We start from the raw sequence: 23,360 nt of genomic DNA, 5'->3' as shown, positions 1-23,360 counted from the left end.
AGTGCCGAAATGTGGTATCCCAGCTTGCCATAAATGTGGTAGGCCACATCCTTCCAGAATGCCTCTATAAGTGCGCAGTCCCATAATATGTATAGAAAGGTTCCTTCTTTCTATGCAAGGGGCCAAGGGGAACATTTTATGTAGTTAGCCTGGTGTAGGGTACCATTGTAACAGGATTTGGTAGGCTGATTCTCTGTAGAAGATACTTCATAAAGTTTATATTGTGCCAGAGCCAGTCCCATTCCTTGTTGTGTATGGTCTTCTGTAGGCCTGTATTCCAACGGACTTGGTACCTGAAAGGAAACATGCTATTAGCAGATTTACCCGCACTTTCTGCCCCATTTAGACTACTAGGTACTGGTGTAATGGCTTTGAAATGCTGCGACCTTGCCAAACAGTACTCGGTCCTTGTGCGCTGACCCATACATTTTTAATTGGCTTTTCCCTAGGTGGCATAGCCTAACTTATTTGTGTGTCCATGGTATATGGTACCCGAAGTAACCAGGTTCGGGAAGTTAGTGTCACCTAGGGACTGCTGCTCTTGTTTTGACACCCTGAGTGGGGCAGGGTAACACATGGCTCCTAGTCTGCCACTGCTAAGTCAAAGGGCAGTTTTAAACTGCTTACATGGCGTTTCCATTTACGGTAATGGCAAAGCCCAAACATTCCTTTTTTAATACAAATGTCCAGCTGAGAAAATAATTTTATTGGTAAGAAACGTGTGAAAATAGAAACTGATCTAATGAGGCTTCACATGGGGTTCAGTGCTGTGAATATGGTTTTATTCTTAACAGCAAAGATCATGAAGATATTATTTTCAGTTACTCATTGGGGAACATCTCATCACAAACCATTATTTATAGGTAACTGTGTATTAGACCCCAATTTATTGAGCTACCTGAGATTGTAATGTGAGCCATGGACACTGAATTACAACATTATAATCACTAATGACTAACTTAGACCTCTACTTTTTTCTTCCTTAATGGCATTAGACTGTGTCATGCTAAATATAATGTATGTAGTAGTCCGCACCTGTTGCAACCCCAAAGATAGCAATGCTATTCCTCTTGATGCTTTGGAGTTTTAAGGGGCAAGAAGCAAAGCATACCAGTCATATTGTTGCTCCCCGCCGCTGCTCCCCTGCGGCCCGCCCCCTTTTCTCTTTTGTACCCTCTCCCCTTCGCCACCCCGCTCCCGCCTGCTCCTCCTCCCTCCCACTCGCCATTTGTGGCAGAGTCCGCGCATACGCGCAGCGTTCATGCGCACCGTTCATGCGCAGCTTTTACGTGCATCGGGCGCGTCGATTGTGAGGCGAAGGCGCGCCAAAGGGAAGCCTGTCTACGCCCGTCCGCGCCTGGACCGCGCCCAGCGCCAGAACCCCTGGTCCTCGTCTATGTCAGCGCACCCGACGAACTTACGACACCGCAACCCTCCATGCACTCAATGCCGGCCGGAACCCCACCTGCTACCGAGCCACCCCAAGAAGCACCCACGGACCCTTCACCTGCCAAGCCTGCCAATTCACCTGCCTCCGAGCCTGCACCGTACCCGCCAATCCGTACACCAGCAACTACCACCTCAAGTGCATGCTGCTCAACACCCGCTCCGTCCACAGGCACGCCGTCAGACTCTGGAACCTCCTCGACTCAACATCACCAGACGTCGCCTTCCTCACAGAAACATGGATGAACGCCTCCTCAGCCCCTGACATCGCCATAGCCATCCCGGATGGCTACAAGATCACCCGGAGGGACCGCGTCAACCAAACCGGAGGCATCGCCATCGTCCACAGAAACACCATCCGCATCACGACCAACTCCGACGACACCCTCACTGCCGCCGAGCACCTTCACTTCCAGATACACACCGACCCCAAGACCAACCTCAGAGGCACCCTCATCTACAGACCCCCGGGACCACGCACACAATTCAGCAGAGCCATCGCTGACTTCGTCAGTCCCCACGCCCTCACCTCCACAGACTACATCCTCCTAGGGGACCTCAACTTCCACCTGGAGAACAACAAGGACTGCAACACCACCGCCCTGCTGGATACCTCGCCAACCTCGGACTCAAGCAACTGGTGAACACCCCCACCCACTACGCCGGCCACACGCTCGACCCCATCTTCTCCTCCAGGAAGCACATCTCCTTCAGCCACGCAACCGGACTACACTGGACAGACCACAGCTGCGTCCACTTCAGCTTCAGGAGAGCCACAGCCCACCACCACCCACAACAGGTTCCCCGCAGAAGCTGGATCAAGGTCACCGCCGACCAGCTCACCACCACCCTCAGCCAGAACCCGCCCACCAACAAGACGGACCCCAACGAAGCAGCCCGCAACCTCACACAGTGGCTCATCAACTGAGCCGATGAACTCGCACCACTGATGAATCCTCCCAGCAGACCCGGCAGCAGGAAAGCCTCGTGGTTTACCAATGAACTCAAAAACTCCAAGAAAACCTGCCGCACCCTCGAGAAAGCCTGGCGCCACGACCAGACAGCAGAACACATGACTGCCCTCAAGAACGCCACCCGCAAACAACACCAGCTGATCCGCACCACCAAGAAGACAACATTCAAAGAACGACTGGACAACAACACCCACAACAGCAAGGAACTCTTCAGCGTCGTTAAAGAGCACTCCAACCCCAGCTCCTGCAACAACATCACACCCTCGCAAGACCTCTGCGACTCACTCGCCTCGTACTTCCACCGCAAGATCGCCGACATACATAACAGCTTTGGCGCGCAGATCACGGACCCAACCACCGAACCAACGCCACCCACCACCACCCTCTGCACCTGGACCCCGGTCAGCACTGATGACACCACCCGCCTGATGAACACCATCCACTCCGGCTCCCCTACTGACCCTTGCCCACACAACATCTTCAACAAAGCCGACTCCATCATCGAAGCCCAACTCCGGAACATCATCAACAGCTCCTTCGCATCCGCTACCTTCCCGGAGAGTTGGAAACATGCCGAGCTGAGCGCCCTCCTGAAAAAACCCTCCATGGACCCCACGGACCTCAAGAACTTCCGCCCCATCTCGCTCCTCCCCTTTCTAGCCAAAGTCATCGAGAAGACCGTCAACAGACAACTCTCCGCCTTCCTCAAGACCAACGGATCCCTCGACCCCTCACAGTCCGGGTTCCGAGCAAACCACAGCACCGAGACCGCCCTCATCGCAGCCACCAACGACATCAGTTCCCTGCTCGACAACGGAGAAACTGCTGCCCTCATCCTCCTGGACCTCTCAGCAGCCTTCAACACCGTATGCCACCGCACCCTGATACAGCACCTCAGCAACACCGGAATTCAAGGAGCGGCCCTGGAGTGGATCATCTTGTTCCTCGACGGAAGAACCCAGAGAGTCCGCCTCCCCCGTTCCGCTTCTCGGCCACCGAAGTCATCAGCGGCGTTCCGCAAGGATCCTCCCTCAGCCCCACCCTCTTCAACGTCTACATGAGCCCTCTCGCAGCCATCGCATGCTAAAACAACCTCAACATCATCTCCTACGCCGACGACACCCAGCTGATCCTCTCCCTCACCAACGACCCCGCCTCCGCCAAAGCCTACCTCCAAGAAGGAATGAAAGACGTCGCGGAATGGATGAAGATCAGCCGTCTGAAACTGAACTCAGACAAGACGGAAGTCCTCATCCTCGGACCATCTCCCTCCGCCTGGGACGACTCCTGGTGGCCCACTGCCCTGGGCACCGCACCCAAGCCAACAGACCACGCACGCAACCTGGGCTTCATCCTGGACTTCTCCCTCACGATGACCAAGCAAGTCAACGCCGTCTCGTCATCCTGCTTCAACACCCTGCGTATGCTCCGAAAGATCTTCCGATGGATCCCTACCGAAACCAGGAAGACGGTCACCCAGGCCCTCGTCACCAGCCGTCTGGACTACGGGAACACCCTCTATGTTGGAACCACAGCCGCACTCCAGAAAAGACTCCAGCGCATTCAGAACGCCTCAGCACGACTCATCCTGGACATCTCTCGCCACAGCCACATCTCTGCCCACCTGAAAGACCTGCACCGGCTCCCCATCAACAAGAGGATCACGTACAGACTCCTCACCCACGCACACAAGGCTCTCCACGACACGGGCCCGAAGTATCTCAACAGCCGACTCACATTCTGAAAGACCTGCACCGGCTCCCCATCAACAAGAGGATCACATGCAGACTCCTCACCCACGCACACAAGGCTCTCCACGACACGGGCCCGAAGTACCTCAACCGCCGACTCACATTCTACACACCTACCCGCCAGCTCCGTTCCGCCAGCCTCGCCCTCGCCTCCATCCCAAGAATCCGCAAATCCACCGTCGGAGGAAGATCCTTCTCCTACCTGGCAGCCAAGACATGGAATTCCCTCCCCACCCACCTACGGCTGACCCTTGACCATCTCTCCTTCAGGAAACAACTCAAGACCTGGCTGTTCGAGCAGTAGCGACCCTCCCACACCTTTGCACCCATCCTTATAAAGGACTTCTTGATGGCTCTTTAAGACCGTTTAACCTTAATAGCTATAATAAGACGGTCTGCCCCTTTGGTGTTTATGAACTCTTCTCTTGAACCAATAGATAGGTTGAATCTATACCTTTCGTGGAAAGTAGCCTTTTTAGGTGCCTTGATCTCAATCAGAAACGCTACCAAAATACAATCTATATGTTGTCATGAACTTTGTACAGTATTCAATAAGAATAAGTGTATGACAGCTACCATTCTTTTCTCCGGGATGTCAGCTTTATAAGTCATATTTACAACAAGGGGTGGTGAGGGACAGAGTCTCTGAATTAAGCAGAATACTCTCACCCAGTCAAAAGATCAGGGCTAGATCCAACACCGTTTTTTAGCTCATTGCACCATCCCAGTTTCAGAACCCGGCTGTATGCAAATTAGTCTGTTCCTGTCCCAGTGCATGATGGGAACAGGGCAAACCAAACTACAAAAGCCAATTCTTACACTGGGAAGGAAACAAGCTTCCGGGGACCGGTTTCTGGCATTACAGCCGTCTTCGGCCCGGCTTGCTTGAATCCTCATGGTGCAATGAGCAAGGGACTCATGTCTGAGTATACCCTTCCACGCTTAGGGTGGACAAAAATATTTACAACAAGGGGTGGTGAGGGACAGAGTCTCTGAATTAAGCAGAATACTCTCACCCAGTCAAAAGATCAGGGCTAGATCCAACACCGTTTTTTAGCTCATTGCACCATCCCAGTTTCAGAACCCGGCTGTATGCAAATTAGTCTGTTCCTGTCCCAGTGCATGATGGGAACAGGGCAAACCAAACTACAAAAGTCAATTCTTACACTGGGAAGGAAACAAGCTTCCGGGGACCGGTTTCTGGCATTACAGCCGTCTTCGGCCCGGCTTGCTTGAATCCTGATGGTGCAATGAGCAAGGGACTCATGTCTGAGTATACCCTTCCACGCTTAGGGTGGACAAAAATATTTACAACAAGGGGTGGTGAGGGACAGAGTCTCTGAATTAAGCAGAATACTCTCACCCAGTCAAAAGATCAGGGCTAGATCCAACACCGTTTTTTAGCTCATTGCACCATCCCAGTTTCAGAACCCGGCTGTATGCAAATTAGTCTGTTCCTGTCCCAGTGCATGATGGGAACAGGGCAAACCAAACTACAAAAGCCAATTCTTACACTGGGAAGGAAACAAGCTTCCGGGGACCGGTTTCTGGCATTACAGCCGTCTTCGGCCCGGCTTGCTTGAATCCTGATGGTGCAATGAGCATCACCACCCCTTGTTGTAAATAATTTTGTCCACCCTAAGCGTGGAAGGGTATACTCAGATGTGAGTCCCTTGCTCACTGCACCATCAGGATTCAAGCAAGCCGGGCCGAAGACGGCTGAAATGCCAGAAACCGGTCCCTGGAAGCTTGTTTCCTTCCCAGTGTAAGAATTGGCTTTTGTAGTCTGGTCTGCCCTGTTCCCATGATGCACTGGGCCAGGGACAGACTAATTTGCATACAGCCAGGTTCTGAAACTGGGATGGTGCAATGAGCTAAAAAACGGTGTTGGATCTAGCCCTGATCTCTTGACTGGGTGAGAGTACTCTGCTTAATTCAGAGACTCTGTCCATCACCACCCCTTGTTGTAAATAGCTTTATAAGTCAAGCAGATAATTTTATATGGAATCTTGACCCTGTACTTAGTGGCACACCACTTGATATTAGAAGATGAACAGATTGCTTACGGTTGGGTAAAGTGGTTGTCTTACTCGGACATATTCCTTTTAATGAAATTTGCAGGGCGGGGACGTGGAACTCCGTACATGCCAGATACTACTTTCCGGAGTATAGATAGATAAGCAAATGGGACAGCTTCTCTGTGGACCGGTTTCATTTGTGGGCATTTCACCACTATTACCATGCATCATTTTTATTTTTTTCCTGTTAGCATTAACTAGTGTTTGGCTTGCTGGTCTGTTCTAGTGTTTATAAATATCTATATACACCCCATGATGGAGCGAAATTGTAACATTCTTGTAATCGTAGTACTCTATCCTGCTTATCTTTCTGAAATTTATAAATAAGCTAAATCATAAGCCCGCTTCCTGGAAAGAATTGAGGGGAACTTCTATTTCCTTGCTCTCAGCTGTCAGCAGGTACCGAGGATTAAAGGTAATTGTGCTGCATAATGGGAGTTTGGAATATATTTTGAATTTCTTAGTGTAAGTGTTTTGCCTATTGTGTTTTCATTCCTTTCTTTTTTCCCTTTAAGACTGGAGAATTAAAAGGGGAAAAATCAGTCCACTTGCTTTGCAGGCTATGTTTTAAAATGAAACTTGCTATACAAATATTTCAGAAAAGCATGATAGCCGTTCCTCTTGTTAAAGTGCTCTGGGATCCGGCATTTAGGCAAATACAGTAAATTATGTATATGACTTACTGAAGATCACATTGATGTAACACTAGGGTTAAAACTAACCTTTCCTCCTGGATGGTCACACATAATACTAAAGTGGAGTATTGTCTTTTTTTTTTTTTTAAGGTGATTGATATGACTGGCAGGGAACAGAAGGTTTACTACAGCTACAGTCAAATTGGCATCTCACACGACATCCCAGAGGACCACCCTCCAACGACAGGGAAAGACACAAAGCCTCAGGGCTTCGCCCTGCCCGAATTGGAGCACAACCTTCAGCTTCTGATAGACATGACTGAGCAAGAGATCATCCAGAATGACCGGCAGCTTCAGTATGAGAAGGACATGGTCATCAACCTGTCTCATGAGATGGAGAAGCTAACAGAGGTCCTCGTCCGGGAGGAGGCAGCCATCCACAACCTGGCAAAGGTGCTGGAGACGGTGGAGGAATGCGAGCGACGCCTGCAGCCCAGCTGCGAGGACCCGCTAACACTGGAGGAATGCGCAGACGTCTTTGAGGAACTGCAAGAGAAGTATTACGAGGAGTACAGGATGTCTGAGCGCGCTGACCTGGCAGCAGCCATTGTGTATCCTCTAATGAAGGATTACTTCGACAACTGGGACCCGCTAAAGGTACAGACGTTTATTGATATTGGTTTGAGAAGTCTTTTTTATTCCCATTGAAAATCATCCTCTTATCATGAAGTTCATATGCAAGTGAGTGTCAAGGGTCTGTGATGTCCATGAAATACTCCTTGTAGCACAGGAATGCTCTTATGCGAAAGTGATACAGAGTGACTTGTGATGACGTTTTTAACTTTTAATGATTTATGTAGTACCTTTCCCGTTGTTATAGTTGCTCATGAAAGTTGAAAATAACAGATGTAGAGACAAAAAAGTCACTTTGTGTTGATTCCTAGACAAACCCACGGACATAGTCTGCAGTGGCAAGTTAAAGGGCACCTTGTTTAAAATAACATTAACAATATGTGACGAGTATGGGCAAATAATATGCTTCAAAGAGCTGAAAAACACTGCACCTTTTATTCAGGCCTTCACATAGTTGGGTAACCGGAGCACTCTTGCACTCCTTGTATGGGATCTATATAGCTCAAACATTACTGCAATGCAATGGAGGGCAGAGCAGGTCAGTCTCTTACAGTGATGTAAGGCCCTAGTCCATAATTTTCAATTCTATGCTCATAGCACTCACTTTCATTCCTTAAGTAAAACGTTTTCAAATTTGTAAATCTGACGTACCCCAGTTTTCTTAGGTGATTGCGTTTGTAGTACTTTGAAGTGCCTTGCATCCTCTTTGACTCTTTGAGACTCTCAGAAATCGGATGCTGTTTTAGGTCATTTTTGTGGGACTTGCATGGAGAACAAGGTACGGCCCCTCCACCGTGCAGACAAGTTCTCTCATCTTTCTGTTCCATGAGAGACACTTTGCAAGTCCCTTTCATTGTTGGTCTACTGGTGATGTCCCCAGTGCGTTTCCATCAGGACTATTTTGTAGGTGCCATTGTGTCTTACACTGGATACTGTGCCAAAATACCATGTGATTTACATTCCTTGGGCAAGTGCCTGAGTTCTGTAGGTGCTTTTCATAAGAGAACCTCAATAAATCCTCCAGTAAATATACTCCAAAGGGGTTGGTGGACATTATTTACCACCCTTGGTTGTGCGTATCAGTCTAGGCTTAAGGATGGTGGAAACTCAAAAGGTTTAGACCCATTCCTTGATACTACATAAACACAATGTGTAGGAGGTTGCTGGCTCCACCATGCCAATGCCCATCTATAGATAAACCATAAATAAATATGGCTGTCAAGTAGAACTGATATTGGTCATGTTTAAGCCCTGGACGTGTCTGATCTCTGAAGAGAGATGGGGTTTATCTAGTTATTCCCCAAGCAGAAGCTCCAGTGCCTTGCAAGTCGGAGGTGTATTTGCGTGTTCTCAGAGACCTCATTCCTTGTTGTGGAGGATAATGCCTTTAGGCACAGTACAAGGGTTCATGCTCAACTGGATTTGCCTTTCATTATGGTGCCTTGTGGTCCTAGGGTACTAGCTCAAAAGCTGCATTTTTTTCATCTGATCCTGATCTCACCTTCCTTTTTGGTGCACTGTCTATCTTGTGGTGGTGCCTGTACACAAAAGGTTTTCTCATTGAAAAGCTTCAGATTGTAGGGGCCACCATTGATGATTGGTAGTAGCCACCCATGTCAGATTCTGCTCCTCTCAATACTTGCAGGAGATTTAAAGATCCAAATGAGGGACACATTCTTCACAAAGTTGTTTTACAGAACTTCAAGGCTCCTGGCTCGGCTTCAAGATCTGCATCAGCTCATATAAAGAGCTGTGACACGCTGGCATCGCCCAAGTCAGGCCTGTGTCATTTCTGAATTTCTAAGTAGGTATAAGCCTTGACTGAAGCACCTTTGCAAAAACATCAGCGCATTATACATGCTTATTCCAGTGCTACTCTGTTTGCTTGCACATCACTGTTATAGATCGATTGAAAAAAGTATAATGGACAGCATTGTACACCAGTTGCTCACTCTGTGCACTGCTGTGGTCATGACCTTGAGAAGATCGGTCAAGAGATGGGCATGGTTGTTATAATAATTTACTCATCTGACATAAGATGTCAGACCTCCTATTTGTTCTCGCTCTCTTTCTATGGTTGCGGTCATATCTTTTTCAAAACCGTACTCATTACAGCCATGTCAATTTATGTTGTTAACCACCATCAAAGCTTTCCAGCAGTCTATCAAGGACAGACCACTTTCGTATATCCTGTAGATTTCGATGTTAGACCAACAGGTGAACCTTCTTGGAGAGGTCGGCTATTGGCTTAGATAAAACCTTGGGGTCCAAAAGATTCTGCTGCTGCTACTCTGGGTTTCCAAGCCTGTTTCCCTGGTGATAAGGCATAGTCGTTTTTTAGGTTTCGCCTATTATCATTCGTTGCGAATGTAATAGGCGAAAATTCAAGGGCTCGATCGACTAGTCAAACCACTGCGGTTTCCACTGCGGTTTCTTCATAGTGCATGTGAGCGGGTCACGTGACCACACAAGCACGCGCACCTCAGGCCGGCATTTCTCCTCCCCTAATTACCGGCCGGCACATCAAAGGCTGCTGCTCTCCATGCGTCTTGTCACCCGCCTCCGAAATGCCGAGAAAACACAAAAGCTTCAAAGCGGAGTTTAAAACCCTATACATTCACGTGCACCTCAGGCCGGCATTTCTCCTCCCCTAATTACCGGCCGGCACATCAAAGGCTGCTGCTCTCCATACGTCTTGTCACCCGCCTCCGCAATGCCGAGAAAACACAAAGAAGTGAACGTACTAACGTGATGATAGCAGTGCCAAAACACAGAGACTTAACGTTTTCGGCGTCTGAACCTGCAACATTCCTACTGCTCTTGAAAATCGGCGTCACCGCAAACGGCCAATACCAACAGGCTCCCGTCAGCCAGCCCGAATCGACTGCTTCTGATGAAAGATGGTTATGATAGGGAAAGACTACACTACTTGGCATGTCTTTTTGTGGGATCCTTCGTAAGCCAGCTATTTGTTTGAACAGAGTTTACAGGAGCCAAAGGCAAATATTTAACATCGGGACTATCTACACTTCCTATCATGCTTGAGTGGAAACACGGGCTCTCGCTGCGGCAACAGTGGCCGCTCACCCGCCGTGTCAAGAGGGAATCTAGCCAACCATGTTTTTCAAGCACCCATCTCTTAGTTTCGATTTCTGAAAGGGGGCATGCATCAGCCGCAGTTTTAATCTAAAAATGTGTTTGTTCAAAGAGACAGAAACACTACTGCCAAACAAGCACACATATGGTTCCTAAACTTAAGCGCGCTTCTTCATAACGCTCATTTTAGGTCAGCCTGGGTACTACATGGAGTGGTTATACTGGAAGGCGAGGCACCTACAGGGAATGGAGGCCCAGGAAACCGCACTCGAAGCCGCGAGTCATAGATGCCTGCTTACGAGTCTACCGCAGCAGGAAAAGACAACAAGCTCGGAAGAAAATGCTGAACGTGTAAGAAACCAACGCAAATGTCTAAGTAAAGCCAACATCGTGAGTGGAATGTAAAACATGAATAGGGCGCCACACAGTCAGAAGGCACCCCAGGACAGGTAAACACGATCAAAATATGTGAACGTTAAAAAAAAAAAAAAACATATACATTTAAAAAGGGATACAAGTCCGCCTGTAATGCGCCTAACAAACCAGAGATATGTTTTCACAAGCGCCTTGTCTGCTATGTATACTGCTATGCTACACTTGCCGACAATATGTAGTCGTTAAAGCAACTACTTAACACGATTGTTGTATTGTCTGTGGTGGTTCAGCCACGATTACAACTGCAACATGTTCCATGTACATGCAGAACGGAACGGCTTCACTGTCAGACTAGCACACTGAATACTGGATCACACTCGAGAGGGTGTGCAAGTCTCAACAGCAGTCAAAAGAGCTGGCATTCCAGACAGATTAGTAGAGATGAAGTACACAATGAGCAAGAACAAGCACTGGCGTTGCCAATAGGTTTCGCATTTGGAAAGTTGGAGCTATTGGTTTTGTAAATGACATTTTATATTTATATATTGTTATTGACAATGCCAATAACGATATATAAATATAAAATGTAATTTACAAAACCAGTAGCTCCAACTTTCCAAATGCGAAACCTATTGGCAAAGCCAGTGCTTGTTTTCTCAGCGGATTGGGGATTTTCTTCAGGGGCAGAATGTAGTAGTCATAGTTACAACCTACTGTGCCTCTTCTCCTTAGCCCTTGAATTCTGTTACAACACCTCAGTGACTCGTCTCACATGAGCCATATCCGTTGTTCTAGTCCTGTTGATAGCAGTGATAGAGACACTACTGTGCATCAGCTTCACTACAGTGAAATCAGCAAGAAACTGATCAGGCAAGGACCATATGTCCCTCTGAAAAAACATTTTCTGATGTGCATTTAGTGTGTACCATTTTAAAACATCTGTTGCTTTTTAGAAAAAGTGTGTACCTGACACAGATCCTGGACCATAGCCAGATTCAGTACATTTGGTAGTAAATAATGGCCCTATCCTGGTTTCCCTAAAGTGCAGGGACTGACTTTGTGGTCTAGATACCTAATTTTCATAACCTAATGTAGGATTTTCAAAATGTTGCTCGGACTTCTAGCTAAGGGCAAGCATTTTCCAAACAAGATTCTCCTGTTTCGGGTGAGCTTTTTTTCCTGGGCAGCAATTTCAACATTTCAGCAGCAGGGCAGGATACCTTCCACTCCTGCTGAGATGAGTAATAGATCATAACAACCTCTCCTCCCTTCATTCCATCTAGACATCTCACATATCTGCTTTTTAGCATGGGCTATTCTTTAAGTAGGGTAACATCCTACTTTTTCCTCCTTGGATGTTTTACAGGGTCAACTTTCGTCCAAGTAAATAAATCCTGGTGGCCATTTAGGACTTTGGTCCATCAATAGTTGCATCATAAGTATTCGGGATATGCCAGAAGCCTGTGCTAAAGAACTCTTTCATGCAGTAGCCGTCTGGTTAGGCTAAAAAGGAGATACACTCAATTTCATCTAGGTTTACTTTTTCGTGTGGACTTGGATTGAGAATTTCAGTGTCAAAACTAGAAAAATATTTCATCCAGTGATTTGCTACGAACAGAAACTATGCACAAACTCTGAGCTCAGGTTTTCTTGAATGCAGAGGCAGCTACTCTGGGATCCCTAGGAGTTTGCAGGCGGGAATCTAAAGATGAGTAGAAAGCTGGTCTGTACATACAACATAATTTTAAAGTTCTCTTTCAGCCAGCAGTAAGAACCTAACACGCCCTCATATGTGTAATCTTACAGTTCACATCTGACCCGGAGTAATCTTCAAAGTCATAAGCATATTGGCTGGTTTCCTGACAGCAGTTAAGTATAAACAAGCCATAACCAACCTACCATAGGCAGGGCTAAGCACACGCTTCTGCTCAGTGGCAGGATGGCTTCACGAGTGCCAGTGGACTTTACAAATACACATACCAAGCTAACTTCTAAGCTTGATTGTTTACTCTTACTTAGAGGGTGTTCTTAATCTCTAAGAAATAGTCTTGTTCCTCTGCAGAAGTGCGGTTAATCTGTTAAATGATCCAGTCACCTAAAAAACAGCTAGTACGAGGCATACCTCACCTTGTAGCATTATATTAGCAGCTTGTTATCACTAAATAAAATCTCCCTGTTCATTTGGAATACACAGTTCATCATTCCTTTTCGGTACCCTGCATCTTGGGGAAGAAAAATCATGCCCATGGCTCCCCTTTGACCCACCCAATTCTGAAACTGTTGCATGTGAAGCTGAGCATATCTCATCTAATTATGCCATCAAAGAAGGCCTCTCTTTCTCTCAACATGAGTGGGAAGATTGGTCCTTAATTCAGCATTTCAGTAATCTCACCTGCTGCTTAACATCTGTGAAGCAAGCATATGTACGAGGCTGAGCAATAGAACGATTTCTGTTTGCAGTTGTGAAACCTCTACCAGAAGGCACTGTGATCGCGGTTTTGCCACTGTGCTGTGAATACAAAGACCAATCCCCCTGCTGGGTTTGTTGACATTTTACAGTTTTTTTTATTTCACTTCTTGGTTGTATTGCTATTAATGGGGATTTCCACATGGCCTATTAAGTAGTACCAGAAGTCTATAGGAACCTTGATTGGTTTCCATACACAGTTTTGTAATTTAGTGTCACATTGATGGGTGCTTCATCTGACACCTCCTGTTCAGTCGTCAGCTGGTACAGTACAGCATAGTTGTTTCCACAGCATTAGTGTTTATGATGTTCAAACTTGTGGTTGCCAGTAATCTGAAATTGTTTCTTTGATTGCAATTTGCCTACTCTCTGTGCTGACATCATAGCAGTCGCTCTACCTCGGAATGTCATACAATCACACATATGGGTATCCTGGTCCTTTTGGCACGCCTATCCTTTCTTAGTTCATCCATCATCGTTCTTGCAGCCACCCACAGCCACCTGAGTGCTTGTGTTCGCTGTGATGTACATTTCTTGTAGTTAAGTAATGTAGGTTATAATGACTGCACCTATACACAGTGTGACTACAATCAAAGAAATGCTTTACATTTGTTAATATTAAGTTTTTACAGATTAGCTTTCCTGGGCTAATTAAGCATCATGCCTACTACTTTGTCATGATCTATGCATCCATGCTTTTCTCTTCTTGTCAGGATCCCACCTATGGCGTGGATGTGATGACCCGGTGGAGAGTTCTTTTGGAAGATGGTCACCTGTCCCATAGTGCTCAAGATTCCTCAGTGGACCCATATCACAGGTAATTCTCTGAGGCTCTCAGTCCGCCTGTTCGGATTCATGTCCATGAATAGTGACTCAGGAGTCCTGTAGTTATTTTACCTCACCATTGCACATTGGGATCTTGTGTCTAGTGCGGTATGGTTGAGTTGGGTAATAGGTACCCATTTGCCTGTTACTGCAGCACTTTGGAGTAAGAAGAACAAGAACAAGAGCTCTGTATACATCCTATTTGCTATTTGTAAGATGCATGCTTCCCCTAAAATATGTTCCTACAAACGTTTCAAGTCCAGGTTCAGGATGAATACATTTTAAAATGTTCTTCAAATTATATTGTTAAAAAATTATATTAAATTATATTTGAGTCATGCTTTTTGTGTATTAAAATGGTAGATGGAGTTAATTTGTGCCAAAAGCATATTCTGTACCTCCTCCAATGTGTCCATGTCCATTTGCCTTCTCAGCAAAATATGCATATTATTTCCTGTAAAAACCTGAAAGTTTACATGGGACCCCTGATAGTGTAATAAACATTAGGCATTTAGTATTTTTAGCATGTGTCTTTCATTTTCATAAATATAGCATTCGTTTTTCCTTAGTTCCAAGGCATGAAATACTATTTGAAATGATGTGCAGGGTGTGAATGTGTTTACAAGTGGTACCCAAAGTCTTCTAAAAATCTATTCTGAATGGAAAAGCTGTAAGGAGTCCTGTGTTAACTGACTTGCATTGTGCAACTATTTTTAATTTTTTAAATGACTGAGTGAACCAGAATGCTCCTGCAAAATCTTGGGAAGATGAACATTTTGTAGTAGATTGCTGACACTTTTCAAGGATAACATGTATGTGTGTATGTGTGTATATATATATATATATATATATATATATATATATATATATATATGTGTATATATATATATATATATATATATATAATATTCTTGTGTGTTTTGTTTGCTTAACTAAGTTCTTGTAATTTTTAATTTTTAGGTTAGTTTGGGAAATGTGGATTCCGCGCATAAGAAATGTCATCAACCATTGGCAGCCTCGGAATTGTGAGCCTATGGTGGATTTTCTTGATTGCTGGGCACATTTACTCCCTATTTGGATTATGGACAATATCCTGGATCAGCTAATTTTTCCAAAATTGCAAACAGAGGTACACGCTGTTGTAAGATGGTTGGGGTGGAGGGCAGTTTTGGATATTAATGTACCCAGCCTGTGTAGAATGACCTTGCGCTGTCTTGTTTGGATGAAAAAGAAGCATGTGGCTAGATGTCTTGCTATGACTCATGAAAGTGGGGTAGAAATTACTTCTTCTATACCATACAGATACTCAAAGATAAATATTTATTTTTCTGTGTGCTTCATATGTGACCCATATCACATGGAAATGAGATCCTATTGAGCATTTGCAAGAAGATGGTTTGTGCCTCATAGCACAGATATTACATCTGGACAGAACAACGCTACAAATCTATAGAACTGCTGGCAGTGTCCGTTTAAAGTAAAGGAGCAGTGAATGGAGTGTGTTTAATTTTCATCTTCTGGAGAACCCTCTTTGGGGTAATGCCACATTCACCTTAGAGATCCGCCACTTTTCCTTCTTTACTTGAAACAGCTGAGGCAGTCTGTGCCTTGGCACCTGGTGCTGCCAGATGAGTGTTTGTATTTAGGGCCTTGACCGATCATCTTCTTGAGGCTTGTACACCTGCTGGTGTTTCTTACTTCTCTCACATATCTTTTAGAGGGAAGTAGTACTCAACCATCTGTCATTGACTCCACAATAACCTTCTCCATTGACATATATTGGTATTAGCGCAACTAACTTCTTCCTCCGCCTTCACCGTTCCGAAGTGAGTAGAACATCCTCCACATTAATTTTCTTTTCTGGTCCCACAGCACCATCCCACACCAACAACATATCAGACCTTGCCCATTGAAAACCAAAGCCTGCATATACCAAAACATGTTTTGTTTCCATGTTGGAGACCACCTCAATGCTGCTCCAATTTAGGAAAGATTTTAAAGCTTACCTCTTTAAAGAATACTGCATTACAATGTCAAACAGTCTACAAACCAGCTCCTCCTTCTTCCATTATTAAACTTTATGCTGACCATGCATCGGTTGTGCTGCTTTTTAAATACCACGTACAAATAAACATTTCCATTTCCAAGCACCCCATACAACTGGCTAATTGCCTTGACTCCACCACCTCAGCCATTGGAAAAAGTGGAACTCTCTGTACTGCCAAATATATACAAATTAAGGACCTTATACTTTGTGATGTGAAACATCGCCCCATTAGGTACATCCCTCCCTTTTTAGGTCGAGCCTAGAGCAGCGCATGTGCTGCGGATCGACTTTTAGTAAGGGGCTTTTCAACGTGCTACCCACAAGCTTTTCCTGGCCTAAAGCTTGCGTGCATGTGCGCGTGAACGCACGCAGCCGCCATCTGCCTTTATTATCTCATTAAGCCTTGTTCTAATGGCTCCTCTGCTCGCAATCCCCCCTCCCTTCTCCCCCTCCCTCCTCGTCAGCTTTGATGTTCTCAGTGAGCCTCGTTACTTTTACGGCTAATGCTTGTTAAAAATCTGGTCACCCTAATTATATGGAGCTTACAATGTATTGTCTGTACAGGGTGACTTGTTGGATATGGTGTACAGATTAAACGGATACCCTACCTTGTTAGTACTGAGCTGTAGTTTAAATTATCTGAGGATACCATATGCTAATTGCAGTATCCGCTTTGTTGTGCCAGTGGGATTTTTAATTGCATCCGATGAACTGTTTGAAAATGTTATACAACAACAAAGTAGCTCGTTAAACATTTCACTAGATGGCGCTGAAACGACACTGAATGAGGAACTCCTAACTGCAATAATAGATGGCCCTAGAACTCTGGTCGTGAACTCAAATCCAATGGTGGGGTGGTCAACCACACATGGACTAATAGTCCGGGAAGGGCACCAGACAACATTAGGTGAAGTCCAGAAAACATTCAACATCTGCAAAGGAACGAAACAGTACTACAAGTGGGCAGAGTCGCAGACCACGTAGCATTTTAGAATGGACATGTAAACGGGTCCCTTTAGTCTTGTCCTTGCCTTTACTGGGGGAAAACATAGCCTCTTTCTGAACAATTACTGTAATGCCGGTCAGTTTAGTGTCAATTTATATTTGACGTTTTACTGGATCTTTCACTTCCATAGTATTAGCTATTCCCAGGAATGTTTTTGTATTTTCTTTTACTTTAGCAGTACTCTTGTGTTGAGTGTTTATAATGGCTGCGAGAGCGCGCTCTGGTGTACAGACTCGAGGCAGTGCGAGTTTTGTGCAATGCCTGTCATTTGGTCAAAAAGGTATTCAGAATGCAGGGACAGCCAATCGTCCACGGCATCTTCACAGAGTGCAGACATCCATTTGCAAAAGGCGGGTTTTAGGTGCATGTCAGTGGTGGTGTATCTGGATGCATTAACGAAGACTCCGACTCCAAAGTACCGATAGGTTGTAACATTATGCACTTTGCTTGGGATGTGTACGTGACGAGCCATCAAGCAAGTCTTGCCATGCAGATGTACCAGAATCGAAGGCAAATGGGAGTGGACCAGGAGATTTGAGACAGCGAGCGAAGAGTGGTAATTGTACGCTCACTTTCCTGCCATCATACGAAAGTGCAGGGAAATTAGTTACGCAAATCCAATAAAAAAAAATTAGGAGAACAGTTTGACAATGCTGTAGCACTGAGGTTCTTATTCTTTTGGTTTCTGTGAAACCCCACCGAATCACTTTTGGAAGTAAGGTGCCCCTAACCTTGCATATAAACGAAAACAAGTAAACACAATCAAGGTTAGACGTTCTGTTGTTAGCGCAAACAAAAAGCAACTTCTCGACCTATTCGGTACACACCAAGCCCTCCCCAGTTAATTCAAAATAAACTGAAAATACCTCCTGTGGCATGCCTTGGCAACCTTAATTCGCATAAGAGGATCAAGCGATTCACAGCCACCTCTTAATCTTTGTGGCCTAACCTGGCATTAATCTCCAGAAATTCAGTACATTTTATCAGCCCTAGGGCAAAATATTTGGCCTGAGAAGTGTACAGGGATTCCTGTAGGTAATATGGGTGGATCAAAACTGGGATGGAGGCCTCAAAGCCTCAGCTGCCGCTGTATTCAATAACCGTGTGAACAGTTAGCCCCAGGTAGTCTGCAGCTATATTCGAGGAGCAAAGAAAAATAAAACTGAGCTCAGTCGAGGTGCTACATTTCTCCACACAAAGCACGATGCGCTTGTCACCCAAAAAAATTCATAAACTATGAAAAATCAGTCACCGAAAAAAGCAGTATTTTAGGAGAGGGTTATCTTGTAAATGCTCAGGCCAATTCATATCTTTGCCTAGAAAAGGGTCCAACTGATCGCTACGATGGCTTGGTAAATGTTTCAGGAAGTGAATCCAATTGGGTAAATAACCTAGTTAGCGGTATTTTTCCTGCTGTACATGTACAGAAATTAGCAACCTTAATAGATAATGAAACACTCTAGCAACTAACTACAAGATCCAGCAAAGTGAGAAATTTGGCAAGTTCTCACAGGGAGCAATCTATTAATTTTTTATTTTTTACACAGATGCAGTGGTACAAACTGATGCTCCATAACATTGTGATTGACTTCATCGGGAAGGAGTCCAGTGCTCCAAATCGGAGGCGGGTGGGTGCTGACAACACATACCTGCCTCGACAAAGATTACATCTGGGGGTGTGGACGGATGCCTTTTTAGGTCGAGCCTAGAGCAGCGCATGCGCTGCTGCTCGACGTTTGGTAAAGGGCTTTTCAAGGTGCCCCCCTCAAGCTTTTCCTGGCCTAAAGCTTACGTGACTGCGTGCATGTGCACGTGAACGCGTGTAAGTGTGTCTGAACGCGCGCAGCCGCCATCTGCCTCTATCTCATTAAACCTTCTTCTAATGGCTCCTCTGCTTGCATTACCCCCCTCCCCTCCCGTCAGCTTTGAGGTTCTCAGTGAGCCGCGTTACTTTTACGGCCAATGCTTGTTAAAAATCAGGTCACCCTAATTATATGGAGCTAAAAATGTATTGTTTGGCCTTATCTGCTATGGGCCTTTCTACCATTAGTCTGACCCATAAATTCAAGCAGACAGAGTTTTGCACCTTTTATTGGACTGAAGATATTCTGTGCTAAAATGGTTTAATTAATGTTGTTAGATGTAGACATGCGTATATTTTAATGGTCAGTCATATCTGGCAGGATGTCTACCAACCCATGACCATGGCAGGCTGGTGGACGGACGGGCACACACGCAGAAATATGCAGACGGGACTACAAAGAATGAATGGGCTTGCATGCGTGTTCGTTATTTATTTCTGTCTGCGTCCGTCTGCCTGCTTCCCTGTCTGTTTACATCCATGTGCCCAGCAGACCGTGGATCTCCCGGCCCCTCCTCGGGACACATGTGCTGCTCCTCAGTGATGATACAAATGGGGGTGGGGTCGCACACTACTCACACACCGGCGGTGTCGCCCCTAAGGACTCTGGTCAATGTAGTAAAGTGTTCGCGATGCATCATCTTTCGATCTTCTGCTATCTTCGCTGTCTTCGCCATCCCTGGACACGTGTTTCGGGGTATTACCCCTCATCAGCAGGGATAGGCCGTGTACTGGGGTTGCCGATGGCTGCCAATATCTGCCAGGTATAGTACCACTCAGGCGCGTAGGTGCGGGATCCCAGGCTCGTCAGCCCGCTGCTCAAGGGAGCTTTAAAGTTACAAATGGGGGTGGGGTCGCACACTACTCACACACCGGCGGTGTCGCCCCTAAGGACTCTGGTCAATGTAGTAAAGTGTTCGCGATGCATCATCTTTCGATCTTCTGCTATCTTCGCTGTCTTCGCCATCCCTGGACACGTGTTTCGGGGTATTACCCCTCATCAGCAGGGATAGGCCGTGTACTGGGGTTGCCGATGGCTGCCAATATCTGCCAGGTATAGTACCACTCAGGCGCGTAGGTGCGGGATCCCAGGCTCGTCAGCCCGCTGCTCAAGGGAGCTTTAAAGTTACAAATGGGGTGGGGTCGCACACTACTCACACACCGGCGGTGTCGCCCCTAAGGACTCTGGTCAATGTAGTAAAGTGTTTGTGGTAAATAAATAAATAATACCTCTATTTTTGAATGAATAAATGAATAATAATAATAATAAAAACATTTATAGAGCGCCTGGCTACACAAAACTGTGTGTCCCCGCGCTAACTGCTTACAATTCATAAAATGAGGAGGATGAAACCTGAGGGAGTAAAGACAGCAATTATTTGGGGAATAGAAGAGTTTTCAATTTGGCCCTGAATAGCGTTTCGGAGGGTTCCATCCGAAGAGGAAGTGGAAGGGCGTTCCAATATTTAGTGGCCAAAAAACGGAAGGATTTACCTCCCATTTTGGCTCTCGTAATGCGAGGGAGTTTAAATTGCATCATTCCTGAAGATCTTAAGTCTCTTAACGGACAATGGATGGTCAGAAGACTTCTAAGGTAGGTGGGGCCTTTATTATGAGCTATACGATGGGCATAGCAGAGGCTTTTGAATCTAATTCTTTCCTTGACAGGAAGCCAATGTAGCTTGGTTAAGGCTACTTTGGTAGATGTTCTTCTCGGGAGGCCTAGCACCATTCGGGCCGCTGCATTTTGAATGCATTGTAGCTGGTGTAGGCCTTTTTGATTGAGACCTATCAGGAGAGCATTTCCGTAGTCCAGATGGGGAGTTATGAGAGCATGGACTAATGCTTTTCTGGCTTTGATGGGAATGAGGTCGATAATTTTTCGAAGAATCTTTAGTGTGCCGAAGCAAATTCCTGTAGTTTTATTAACTTGGGATTTGCCAGATAAATCCGAGTCTAGCATGATCCCTAGGTTTCTTACCGATTTAACGGGACTGGGTAATTCTCCCAGTTCACTTGGCCACCATGCGTGAGACCATATGGAGGTTTCCTTCCCTACCACCAGTACCTCTGTCTTGTCGCCATTCAAACGGAGACAGTTGTTGTCCATCCAGGTGGCTACAGCCGCCATACAGTTGGAAAAGTTGGCGGCATAGTCTTTGCTGTCCGGTGTTAGTTTGAACATTAATTGAGTATCATCCGCGTAGCTTACAATGCCCACGCCAAAATTCTCTACAACGTGTGCCAGGGGTTCCATATAGATGTTGAATAAAGTAGGGCTCAAACTGGAGCCCTGTGGAACCCCATGGTTTACGCTGCGAGGAGATGACTTAAAGGGTGGGCAATGCAGCTGGAACGATCTATCAGTAAGGAAGGATTCCATCCAGGCAAGAGCTGTTCCTGTCACACCTAAATCCGAGAGGCGAGACAACAGCGTGGAGTGCAGCACGGTGTCAAATGCTGCACTGAGGTCGAGCATGACCAGTGCTGCCGTCTCGCCTTCGTCCACCATCTTACGTATGTATTCTGTGGAGTATAGGACTGCGGATTCGGTGGAATAACCTGGTCTAAATCCCGATTGGGATGGATGGAGTAATGTTTCTCCCTCCAGAAATGCCATAAGTTGTTTATTAACTATTTTTTCAATAATTTTGGCACAGTACGGGAGAAGGGAGATGGGTCTCAGGTTTTTTAGCTGCGAAATGGGGATGTTTGTTTTTTTCTTTAAAGGAATTACTTGGGCTAATTTCCAAGCCTCTGGAACCAGACATTCCTGAAAGGATAGCGTAACCATATGACTGATATGATTAATAAGTGTGCTTTCCATAATGTCCTTACTCCTTTTCTGCGGGCACACATCATTAGGGGATCCAGAATGTATTCCATTTATAATCTTAAGTAGATCCTTTCTGTCAGGAGTAATGAATTTATTAAGTATGAGATTGTGTGTACAAGGAGCTTTAATAGGTACATTAGTATTGGTCAAATTAGTAGATTTAGTAAAAGTAGAATGGATTTTCTCTACTTTTTCTACAAAATAATCTGCTATTTGTTCGCATATTTCCGAGGAATAAGTGTCTTGGGTATCTAGGCGTGAGGAATTTGTTAGTTCTTTAAAAATACAGAACATTTCCTTCCTAGGATTATTTGCCTCCTCAATTCTGTTTTTAAAGAAGGCACTCTTCTCTTCTCTTATCAATTTATGATATTCTTTAAGCTTAGTTGTGTATTCTTTCTTAAGTTCCGGAGTATAGCTTTTTCTCCATTTGCGCTCCACTGATTTACATTGAGCTTTAGCAAGTTGGAGTTTTTCAGTGAACCACGGCTCAGATTTTCTTCTTCTAACTGGAGGTTTGGTGGTCCATGGAGCTATTTTGTCCAAAGCTTTACTTTGCCAAAGTTCGTAATTGTTCCATGTCTCTTGTAAGGATTGCCCCATGACAAGAGGTTGTTCATCTAATGAGCTTTTGAAACGTTCCGGGGTAAAGTTTTTCCAATTGCGGCGTTTAAGAGAATACGTTTTAGGAGGTACAGGCATAGTGAGACTGATAGGTATTTCAAAATTTATCATATAATGGTCAGACCATATTAACGGAATAGGAGGGAATATGTCGATCCCTTCCCAACTAGCAAATATTGGGTCTAGAAGATGTCCATGTTGGTGAGTAGGATTAGTGGACAATAATTTTAAGCCCAATGAGTTGAGTGCAGTCTTTAGTGTTTGTGCTTCTTTTGCATTAATATCTTCAAAATGAAGATTCAGATCGCCTAAGATCATAAGGTTTTTATGTCTTATTGCCAGCTGAGTCGTTACTTCTATAAGTTGATCACAGAAAAGACCCAAAGATCCAGGGGGTCGATAAATAAGTAAAGCTGTTATCGTATTAGAAGCATCTAATTTTATGGAAAAAACACCGCATTCACTGTTAATGATAGTTTTAGTCTGTAGAGTGCACTCTAACTCTTTTTTACAAATGAGTGCGACAGATAATAACAGATAACAGATAGCTCAATAAATAAGAGTCAAGATTCGAGGTAGTAGGAGTTTTGCAGGTTTATTACAGCATAAAGGACAGGAACAGGACAACCTGCACAGGAATAGGATGGCAGGGCCCGGCAGCTGCCGGGGCTGGATCTGGGATGAGCGCGCTAGCATTTAATAACAA

General features: G+C 45.4%; 1 protein-coding gene across 1 annotated transcript in view; it reads left to right on the top strand.

Moving 5' to 3' along the window:
* TFIP11 (tuftelin interacting protein 11) overlaps window positions 1-23,360 on the top strand; it is a 108,999-nt gene that overhangs the window by 34,836 nt on the left and 50,803 nt on the right. Inside the window, exons 7-9 of the mRNA XM_078684251.1 lie at window positions 7,035-7,541; window positions 14,169-14,272; window positions 15,241-15,409. Coding sequence (XP_078540377.1) covers window positions 7,035-7,541; window positions 14,169-14,272; window positions 15,241-15,409 — 780 coding nt within the window. The remainder of the gene's footprint in view (window positions 1-7,034; window positions 7,542-14,168; window positions 14,273-15,240; window positions 15,410-23,360) is intronic.

This window comes from Lissotriton helveticus, chromosome 3_2 (assembly GCF_964261635.1).
Source record: "Lissotriton helveticus chromosome 3_2, aLisHel1.1, whole genome shotgun sequence".
NCBI lineage: Eukaryota > Metazoa > Chordata > Amphibia > Caudata > Salamandridae > Lissotriton > Lissotriton helveticus.
Note: the sequence above shows the minus strand (reverse complement) of the source record. Positions and strands in the feature narration are given on the sequence as shown.